Raw genomic sequence first — 10,563 nt, 5'->3', positions numbered from 1 at the left:
AGGTTTGCACGAGGCTGGCTCACATCAGGAAGGGTCTGCCTGGAAACACCAGAAACTGCAGCCTCCCCTGGTGTGAGGTGTTTGTAAGGAACTGCAGGCAGAGGCAAGAGCCATAGTGAGGCCATTCCCTCATTCCCATCTTCCTGTGGTAGAGGACTCAGTAGATTTTGTCATGAGCTGAGGAGAGGATAGACCGCTGGATGGCAAAGGAGTGTTTCCAAAGGAAAGCAATGAGCTGCTTCTGTGTGGAACAGATGCTGTAGCACATCCCACTGTGTTTGGAGAAGAGGAGGAGGAGCGAGGAGTGTGCTGATCCCATTCATCTTTCTCTTCTGTGGCCCTCTTGAGGGTTCTGCTCTGGGCCAGGTAGTTCCCCTGAAAGGCCATGCAACTGCTTGGTGGTGGGCTGAGGAAACTGAATTCTTCTCAAGAGCCACTCCCCGAGTAGCACCGGTGGCTGCAGATGCCCTGGGGCTGCTCTCTGGGTGAGCAGGGGTGTTCCCTGAGTGCAGCTCCTCCTCTGCTCTGGGGCTGCTTCTCAAGGCAATGAACTGTGAGGAGATTGATGGGATCTCTGGATACACCATATTCTTGTGTGAATTTGAGGCCAAGCAGAATGAATAAAGAGTTAAAAATGCTCCTTTGGGAGCCTCTGAAAACTACTCCAAACTCCAGTTCCCAACGCAGGCTTGAGGACACTGGGACACTGGCCTGTTCTCATCTGGACTAAGGAGCACGCTGCACTGCCCAGGTGGGAGGTGACAGCAGCTCTGTCAGTGGTTCTCTGAAGGTCATGGCTGAGTCAGAGTCCCTTGACAGGGAGATTGGGCTAATCTGTGAAGTGGTGGATTACCTGCTGAGGCAATTGCTTGAGCAAAAGCAATCAGAGATGGACAGAGATATCCCCTGGCCCCAGTGCCATGGCTGGTGCAACAGCTCTTTCCTCCTATTTCCTGAGGTCCTTTAGGGGCTGGTGCACCTGGCCACGTGCGGGTGCAGGACTCCTAGAACAGATTGCTCAGAGAAGCTGTGGCTGCCCCATCCCTGCAAGTGTTCAAGTCCAGGCTGAAGAGAGCTCAGAGAAACCTGCTCTAGTGGAAATTATCCCTGCCCGTGGCTGGGGGTCGGAGCTGGATAATTATTGAACCATCGAACCCAGGCCATTCTATGATTCTGTGACTTTCCACTAACTATTCCTTCCCCATCCTCAGACATCCCCCTGGTAGAGCTGGATTGTGCAGAGATGGAGAGAAAGCAGCTGGGTGCTCGATCAGATGCAGGTAAGGACTTCAGCCGGGGCAGGTGGGTGTCAGTACCATGCCAAGCAGAGCTGCTTGCCAGGCATGGCTTATCCAAAACACAGCCCTGTGAAGAAAACTGCCCTAGCTGAAACCAGCACATCATCCTACACAGCCTTTCCAGGGCGGAGTCTTTGTGTCCTGGTGGGCTCCCTGTGCTCCGGAGGCTGAAGGGAGGGGTCCCCAGGAAGCACCGTCAGCCGGGGCTGCGGGGGTACCGGGGCTGCGGGGGGAGCCGGGGGGCTGCGGGGGTACCGGGGCTGCGGGGGTACCGGGGCCGCGGGGGGAGCCGGGGGGCTGCGGGGGTATCGGGGCTGCGGGGGTGCTCGGGTCTCGCCGCCGCTGCGCCCGGCGGCCGCGGGGAGGAGCCGCAGGACCGGGGATGCGGAGCCGCGGGAGCAGCATCAGCCCGGCAGCTCTTCGCCCTTGGCGGCTGCCTGAAGAAGGGCTCGGACCCGTGCTCATCACCAACACCCCCTGGCTGCCGCCATCCCCATCCCTCTCTTTTCCTCTCCCCAAGGCACACGGAGCCGTCTCTCGAGGCGGCAGGGCACAGGATGGAGGAATGGGATCGCCTCGCCTTCTCGCCAGCAAGCCAGCCCAGGGGATTTGCTGCAGGGTCCCTTTTCTGTCCAACCTTTGTGGGAGCAAAGTGCAGCCACATTTTAGCCGCTAGACACGAGAAAACAGATGATTGCACTGGTGCCCTGCTTGGAGCTCTCCTGATGGGCCGATTTACAGAGAGGTGGTTTGGGATGAGGCAGCGCTTATTCCCTGTCTTTTCTCAGGCAGTTCCTGGAGGGCGCTGGGTGCCCAGGAGAGGAGCTGTGAGGGCAGGTCCCATGTCCCTGGGTGGGGTGACAGCGGGGCATGGCCAAGGGCACACCTGATGAGGCTACATGTGTCCTTTGGCCCTCGGACTTTGCCTGCACCCTGGCCTTGCTGGCTGCTCTCATACACCACCCCGCACTTGCTGTCCCCAGCCCTCACCCGGCCGGGGGGGCACCAGCCTCTACCAGGGGGAAGAGATGGTGTTTTGTTCCCCAGCTCACTCCTGGGGAGCTGAGTGGCTGATTGTGCACACACAGGACCCTTTCAGCGTGGGGAGAGGAGGGTGATGGCATCTGGGAGCGCAGGGAACAAAGGGTCCCATTGATGCTGGCTGCAGCCCCATGGGTTTCTGTCAGCCAGGGCAAGGCTGAGCTGTGCCACTGAGCTGGGGCAGCAGCAGTGCATGAGCTAAACCTCCCCGCACCAGGCTGCATGGGCAACTTGGCTGCCTGTCCAGAGGGGGCTGAAGCCAGGGAAGAGAGGGGAGAGTGGATTTTGGGCTAGAGTCTCATTACAGAAGAGTAGTGAAGGTACCACCCTGCCACTCCTGGGTATGTGCATGTGACTGAAATTTGCATTTTTGGACGGACCAGTGAGGCTGAGAGCATCCCTCTGTCGTCTCACTCCCTGGAGGCCCCTGAGCACAGCTCTTGAGGAGGTTTCCAAGAGAAACAACATTTGAATTAATAATTTTTGAGCAGCTGTTGTGGAAAGCTGCACCTAAGGGTTTCTGGGACAGAAAGGCAAAAGCAGATGATGCCTTCCAGGCACCAGCACTGTGCACAATCCTGCAGCAAATGGCATCAGGGAGTCACAGACAGGACATGTAGGGCTCTGTGACAGTCCAGTGTGCCCGTGTGCCTAAACAAGACCATCCTGTTCCACACAGGGCTCTCTGCAAGCGAGAGAACCACCCACCCTGCATGGCTCTGGACATGCTCATCCCACACATGCTGCCTTAGTGCCAGCCAGCTTGGCTTGAGCTGTCCTGTTAGTTTTGTTGTGGTTTTGTTGTGCTACATGAGGAGACACAGCAGAGGCTGTCAGTGTGTGGGCTGAGTGTTAAAGGGCAGCAGCAGCACCAAACACAAGCAAGCAGCTGCTACAAGACCCCAGCTTTCCTCAGGGTGGCTGGAGGAAAAATAAGAGGTTTTAAGGGCCCCCCACCAGCTGGGAACAATGATTTTTAAGTCAGAGTTATGAACCTCGTGGCTGGAGTGGGCAGAGCCCTGCAGGGGCTGCTGGCCCACACGTGGGTCAGCAAGTGCTGCTCCTCTGGGACCTCCTCTGCAGCCTCCCATTTTTTTTCCTTGTTGGGAGGTGGGAAAGCCAACACAACAGATGGACAGGCAGATGTACATCTTGTTCAGAATGTTCTTAATTTTAATGTGTTTTCTTTAATTTTTATAAAATACATCTTGTAAGATAAGTCTTTAAAAACTTGCTCCTTTTTATTGCTGGTTAACAAGTTGAAATTCGAGATCAGAAATGAAGGAAACACTTTCAGTTGATTAACTCTTTTTGCGCGTGTGTGTGTGTGTGTGTGTGCGTGTGTGGGCTCTGGGGACAAGGGTGGGAAGGAGGACTTGGTTATTTTTTGTTAAACGGATATGAAAAAAACCCCAGCAAACCCCCAAGAGAGATAGCACTGATGTGAATTTCCAGATCTTGACTGGTTTCTCCCCACCCTGCCACCCCTCCTGGCAACTCCCCCCTCCCCATCCCGTGTGCGTTGGTAGCCTGGCCAACCTATTTCAGCATTCCTGGCAGCAAGGATCCTTCAAATGCACTGCTCAGCAGATCTGCCTCCTTATCCTTGCCCCTGCTGAAACCAGCACATAAAAATATATATAACAATAATACAGACATGGAAAAAAAAAAAAGAAATCCATGCAAGATGGAGCTACAGTCTGCCACTGAAAGTAGTTTCTCCAATAAATAAACACAAAGATTAGCATTAAGGAGAGAGGCAGGGAAAGCAAAACAAATCACCAGTTGTCAGGGAGGACTGGAAACAGCACTTCTGCAGGTCTGGCTGGACCCATGCTACCCAGCCAGGGAGCTTTCCTCCAGCTGGAGAACAGTCATGGAGGAGAGGTTTCCACCCAACCCTGTGCCCCTCTACCCCTCTCCATGGGAAAAGACTGGCACCAGAAAGGATCTGGATTGCAGAGACTGGCTGTGTTTACACCTGTGACCCCCAAACTGCCACCTTTCCTTCCTTCCTCAATTCCTTCATGGGTTTCAGCGAGATGCTGCCAGAACCTCCCACCCTGGCATGCACAAGACAGCTGTCCTGACTTGCAGGAAAGGAAGTGAGGGGACAGGGGGACAGAAGGAGGGGCTGTTACATTTGGCAAGGGGGAGAAGCGAGCCGAGCTCCCGGCACAGTGGGTTAGAGAAGCAGACGTCACCCAGAGAAGAGCACCATTGTGAAGGGCACTGGCAGGCAGGCAAGGCACAGGGTCCCACGGCCATCCCCTGCCTACGGGGGATGGCTCTGGCTTTACACTCGCAGGGCTCGCTGCAGAGGTGTCCCCTCCTCAGTCAAACCTATTTGCTGCCTCTCTGCTGCCTGGAGGGTAAAGCCAAGAGTCCCCCTTGTCTACAGAGACACCAAATTCCTTTAGGCTTTAATAGGGGCAGCTGGGTTAGGGCTTTATCAGCATTGGGGTCAGCACTCTCTTCTCCACATTGGGAAGATCCTTGCCCTGAACTCCCTTTGCCGTGGCTGCAGCAGGTGATTTAGGTTAAATTCATCTTTCTCTGCTAAGGGAAAAAAAATCCTTCTCTTATTCTCCATCCATGGGTGGTGACAGCAGACAGCTCCAGGAGAGTCTTTAGCATTGGTACCAGGACTGGGCCAACTTCCTTTTCTCTCTAGGTAGCCTCTTGCTACTCATGGAGCAACCTACATGGATTTCTTCCTCCCAGGAGCTTGAAGGCCTTTGCTCATCCCTAGGCAACGCTGGGACACTGGAGTAAGTCCCTCCTCTTCTCTGGCGGGTGTGGATGGGCTTGGCTCTAGAGCGAACCGGTTACAGATGAGCAACGAGAGAAAAGTGCATGAAGAGGCGTCCATCGGTGTGAAGCTCTCCTTCCTGGTCACGCTCAGCACAATGGATGCGAGGGAGGAAGAGGAGGGGAGTCATCAGCGCAGGCAGAGTTAACGCAGGAGACCTGGTGTCAGGTGGCTGCAGTGTTAAAGCCTCGGGTTAGACAAAAGAAGGGCGTTTGGTCTGGCTGGGCTCCACCACGCCGGCTAGAACTTGGTGCCTCGGCCCATCAGCTTGAGGACTGCGAAGTTGTAGGTGGCGGCGATGATGAAGGTGAGCTGTGGGTGGGAAGAGAGTGAGCGGGGGCAGTCCCGGCCCCAGACCCCAACAGAGCAGTGCCTGCAGAGCCCTGCAGCCCCACTGCACCGCTGGGACACCGTGTAATACAAGAGGAGAGCCAGGGAAGGGCAGGGGACTCAGTGCATTGGCAGCAGGACCTCTCCCTGGTGATCTAAAGCCTCTCCTGATTCCCCTCCTGCAGCCACCTCTGCCTTATGGCCTGGATTCACCATCTGCACTTACGTGCCAGAAAACGACACGAGCACAGGCTCTGTCCCATCCATGCCCACCACCTTCGCTGTCCTTTTCCCCCACATCTTTGCCAGGCGGAGAAGAACGGCTGGGCAGGGGGAGCACTGACTCACCAGTGAGACCAGCGTGGCAGCTGCCCCCACAAAGGCTGCGATGAAGAGGTGGAAAGTCATCTGGAACTGCAAGGGAAGAGGAGGATGAGCTCACAAGGTCCCGTGTGCTGCCTGGGGAGGCCAGGGCCAAGGTGTCCCACTGAGGGGAGCACACATGAGGTGGCACGAGCTACTCACCTCGCTGGTCTTGCAGATGGACAGCAGGTTGGAGCCACACACCTTGCCAGGGAAAGCGTTCCAGGGCAGGACACCTGCGGAGATGTGGGAGCCAGGTGAGCGGGGCATGGCTGACAGCTGACTTCCCTGCTCAGCTTCCTGCAGCCACCTGTCACACACCCCTCAGCATTTCGGGGCCCTTCAGCACTTATCCTGCTTTATCCCACCCAACGTGCCTGGGCCCTGCCCTCCATCCCCTCTCCTCTGCCCCGAGCCCTGGCACTCACCGTACATCCTGGCATCGGCACACAGGGTGCCAATGCTGGCCGAGGTCTTGGTGGGGTTGCCAATGGACTGGCAGGTGGTCCAGGTGTTAAAATAGATGTAGACAGGCACCGCAGAGCAGGCGAACACCAGGAGCCAGATGATGGTCAGGACGTAGGTAATGCCCACAAACTGCAAGGGGCAGGACAAACCCGGGCAGAGGCGCGGTCACCAAGTGGCCAAGGACAGGGACAGGGGAGCGCGAGGTTCCCCAGGCAGGGGAGGGCGTGGGGCAGGAGGGGAGGGACTGCACCAGCTGCCAGAGCCAGCAGGCAGGCAGCACAGCACAGCACAGCAGCCCAAGCTGGGGGCTCCTGCAGCCCACAGGAGCAGTGCCAGCCCCAGGTTCACACCCGGCTGCGTGTGCATGGGGGTGACCTGCAGCAGCAGGATGGTTGCCACGTTTTGGGGGGAGAGGGGGGTAACTGTGGCCGTGGCCAAGCAGGGTTTGGTCTCTGGAGGAGGGCAGCTGGAAAAGCTGCCTTGGTGTGTCAACGTGGCTCTCCTGCCCTCCCTCCATGGTGCCACCCCAACCAGCCCCTGAGGGAACCACAGCCGTGCCTCTCTGCTCCCCCAGGCCACAGGATCCCTTTGCCAGCACTTTGTTGTGGGTTCCAAGCATAGTGGAGAGGATGAACCCAGGGCACTGGGTGCCACAGAGCTTAGAGCTGCCAGCACTGCAGGGATGCTCGGATTCTCCCTGCCTATGTTTAAACACGAAGCAGTTTTATTAAAAGTAGCCATCTGGGCTGCTTTGGTCCCCAAGAAACAGGTCCCCCAAGCAGGCCTGGGGGAGGACAGCAGGGCTGTGCTTCCCTTTGGGATATCCCCAAACCCGGCCGGCCGCAGCCTCCTGCCCTTTGGCCGCAGGGTGAACCCGCTGGGGCGCGCGAAGGGGTGCAAACCCCGGTTAAGATCACCTTGTCAGGATGTCCTAGCCACTTTCCCAAACAATGACACACCCGCTGCCACGAGTGAGCTCGCTGGGGGCCTCGCGCTCCCCTCCCTTTCGGGCCCCCAGTTACCGTTGCGCTCAGGCCCTTGCCGCAGATGGTGGTCCTGTAGTCCCCAAAGATTTGCCGGACGGCGCCGGTGGTGTAGAAGCCTTCGGCCAGCAGCAGGGCTCCGTAGAGGAAGAAGAAGGCAGCTGTGCCATAGATGAAGTACTGAAAACCGTGGATGCTGTGGGGGAGAGGAGTGGGCAGGGGTGCTCAGGTGCTGGGGCGGTGCTGGAGAGCTCAGCCCTGGGTGTGGCAGGCACCTTCCCTCCCCACACTGCCCAAAAACAGAGGGTGAAGCCACATGAAGAGCAAGCTGGGGCAAAGCTGTGGTGAGCAAAGCTTCCACTGACTCCCACACATCCTCCATACCTACCCAGTGCAGAGGTCCAGTTCTAGCCAGGACACCTAGCAAGGGTCAGATAAAAACTGGTGTGAAATGAAAACAAGTGGCCACTTGGACCCTGCCATGGAGCCATGGGCAAAGGTGCCCAGGTGAGAGCCTGGCCCTGGCCACCCAGCCAGGCACAGAGCAGGATGAAGCTGTGAGGGGCCCTGGTTTGAGGGGGTGTTCTGCAGCAGGGTACTTACACATCAATCAGAAATTCATAGTCCTGGTAGTTTTTGGAGAAGTAGGTCTCGATGAGCTGCTCGGTGCCTGTGAGGGCTTCGTGCCCACAGCCACAAAACAGTGCTACCCCAAAGAAGCACAGGCCAGTGGCAACCAAGGAAGCAAAGGGTGCCCCAATGAGACATCTGGCACAGCACTCGAGTAAACCTACGCAGAAAAAGAGGTGAGGTGGGACAGGACTGCCAGGACAAGGATTGCTTGGAGCTCAGGAGCACGAGTGGAACGGGAGAAATGGCAGGAGAAGGGAAACAGGTTGAAGGAAAACCCCAGAAATGACCCATTGCAGTGCTCTAGAGACAAACCCAGAGCTCTGCAAGCAGCTCAGCAGCCCACCCAAGGGTGCCCAGGGATGGTGGCAGTGTGGGGCACAGGGGCTGTGAGGAGCTGAGGAGAGCCAGCCATGCTCACCCGTGACAAACAGATGGAAATGGAGCGTGATGGAGCATAATGCCAGTGGGACCTGGCAAACAAGCTGCTAATGGGCTCCCCACTGCCACCACAGCCTGGCTGGGGCAGTGGCCACACCAGCTGCCTGCAGTTTTATTTTGCCATTGAAGATGGAGGAGAACCCAGCACCTCCACAGAGACAAACCCAGGGAAGATCCAGCAAGGTGGCCCTGCTTGGGGCAGCAGAGCCAGCACACACCCTGAGAACTCTGGACTTGCAGGTGGCACTCTGGGCACTCATCCTTTGCCTGGCACCCTGCAGGGAGCTCAGGCTGCAGCCACCCCTTATGTAGGCAGATGAGCTTGTAGGAAGGAGCTGTGTTAGTTCAGAAATGACAACACTTGTGTAATAGGTTTAGTCCTCCAGGACCTGCGTGTGGGCAGGAAAAGCAAGGACACACAGCAATGTGCTGCCTGCAGTGCCTAAATGCTGGATTTTTTTCAGCACTGAGGCCATGGGCACCTGCTCCTCCTGCACGTCAGGGCTCTAACATGCAGGAGTGTTGGCTGAGTTTCCCAGTGGGCTGGGTCTGCAGGTGCCCAGCCAGCTGCTGTCCTGCAGTATTTGGCTGGTGGCATCTCCATCAGCATTTTGCTCCAGCTAAACTGAGACAAGCTGCTGCCCTGGCTGTGTGACACCTGAGCACAGGGAAGCTGCTCCCCTTCCCCAGGACGTGGGGCTCTGGCACCAGTGGCTGCCTGGGCACATCCCATCTGGGCATAGAATTTCTGTCTTGAATGCCAAAAAAGCACCCACACCAACCCCACGCTCCCTCCACAAATCCCACAGTGCTTATCTCCTCCCCAGGAGGGCAAGAAAGCCGTGGGGTCCCGGCCAGTTCCCCCCTCCCCACTGGGAGCAAGGTTGTGCAGTGGCACCGAGGACAATGGGGGATTGTCCTGGCACTGCCACCCCAGTGGCTGCCCCATGCCAAGAGCAAACAGGGAACAAAAGCAGCGCTTTAGGGAAGTGCTGGGACCCCTCCCTCTTGTTTGCCTTGGGCACAACAGATCCGGGGGGGCCTGGTCCATCCTGGCCAGTGCTGCTCCCAACAGGGAGAGCCCTGTGCACCCACCAGGCTGCTGGGACAAACTTGCCTTTTCTGGGTTTATTTTTGGCCACCTGGGAGGTGGCACAGAGGTGCCACTCTGGGGCAGTGAACAGCTCCATTCCCCAGGACTGCAGGTCCCGGGATGCTGCAGGGCCTGACAGGCTCCCTGCCACAGCCCCTCTGCTTGGGAAGCTGCAGTGGGGAAGGCTGGGGAGGGGAAGGGAGGGGAGAAAGAGCCCTTGTGCCACACAATCCTGAGCCTTGTGCCCAGGCTCCGCTGCTGCCAAACAACGTGTTGCAGACAGGAGGAGGAGGCAGGGGGCCAGCAGCACCAGGCACCCCTGGGAACACAGCAGCCCAATTCCCCAGGGATACACTGGTGGGTATTAGCTCTGCTGTATCAGCAGGGAAACTGAGGCACAAGTGTGCCTCCGTTTCCCCAAGGCTGCTGGCACACAAGTGGCAGGAGCTGTGACAGCCTCAGTGCCCTGCCTGCACCTCACAGCTCCTGCCAGGAGCTCTCATCTCTCCAGTCCATCTGCTGAGGGCTCAGGGATGGCCCCACAGACAGCACAGGAGCACACAGGGACAGAAAACTTCCTTGGGAAAGAAAGCACCATCCCCACCACGCCAAAGCATCCCCCCTCGGCAGCTCCCGCAGGCACACCGGGGTCACCAGGACCTCAGCAGTGCCAGGGGAAAGTTTCAGTGGGCTCTGCTCTGGGATAGGGTCCCCAGTGGCCCCCACCCTCACCCCATACTCACCCATGGTGCTGGGTTGGCCAACTCCTGACCCTGCTCTGCTGCCTGGCGCTGTGTGCGGAGCCCTGCCCTGCCAGGCGGTCCCACGCCCTGGATTCCCCCCTCTGGGTGCCTGTCCGGCTCTCCAGCAAAGAAAAGGGCTCTCTGAGTGACAGCCACCCCCCTTAAAGGGACCGGGCCCGCCCTCCCGGCCCCCCCAGCACCCCTTGGCTGCCAGTCCTGGGTGCCCGTGGCTGCCCAATGGCCCTGCTCAGAGCTCTGGGGGAAAAGGCTTTTCCAAAAGTAAGAGAGCAGGCTGGGGGCAGGGGAGGGGGTTGTCCCCCCTCATTGGTGGCTCTGGGGACGCCCCCAGCCCCACCAGGCT

General features: G+C 57.9%; 1 protein-coding gene across 2 annotated transcripts; it reads right to left on the bottom strand.

The window, feature by feature from the left end:
- Positions 1-1,789: 1,789 nt before the first annotated feature.
- PLP1 (proteolipid protein 1) lies at positions 1,790-10,339 on the bottom strand. 2 transcript variants are annotated; one of them, XM_079318647.1, is made up of 7 exons: positions 10,203-10,339; positions 7,899-8,085; positions 7,230-7,491; positions 6,273-6,441; positions 6,007-6,080; positions 5,830-5,895; positions 1,790-5,463 (listed from the first exon to the last, which is right to left on the bottom strand). In XM_079318647.1, the coding sequence occupies exons 1-7, from the start codon at positions 10,204-10,206 to the stop codon at positions 5,392-5,394; spliced, it is 834 nt and encodes a 277-aa protein (XP_079174773.1). In that variant the 5' UTR covers positions 10,207-10,339; the 3' UTR covers positions 1,790-5,391. The 2 variants fall into 2 exon arrangements, with proteins under 2 accessions (XP_079174773.1, XP_079174774.1); XM_079318648.1 differs by having other exon boundaries at positions 7,335-7,491.
- Positions 10,340-10,563: the final 224 nt, after the last annotated feature.

This window comes from Erithacus rubecula (genome assembly GCF_903797595.1).
Source record: "Erithacus rubecula genome assembly, chromosome: 15".
NCBI classification, from domain to species: domain Eukaryota; kingdom Metazoa; phylum Chordata; class Aves; order Passeriformes; family Muscicapidae; genus Erithacus; species Erithacus rubecula.
This window is presented reverse-complemented; position numbering and strand designations above follow the sequence as displayed.

What these genes read in the sequence shown, in the direction of transcription:
- PLP1 (XM_079318647.1), bottom strand. An exon ending in TGCCGATGCCAGGATGTACG is followed by an intron (nt 6,081 to 6,272) that starts GTGAGTGCCAGG and finishes ACATCTCCGCAG; the next exon opens with GTGTCCTGCCCTGGAACGCT. An exon ending in CCATCTGCAAGACCAGCGAG is followed by an intron (nt 5,896 to 6,006) that starts GTGAGTAGCTCG and finishes CTTCCCTTGCAG; the next exon opens with TTCCAGATGACTTTCCACCT.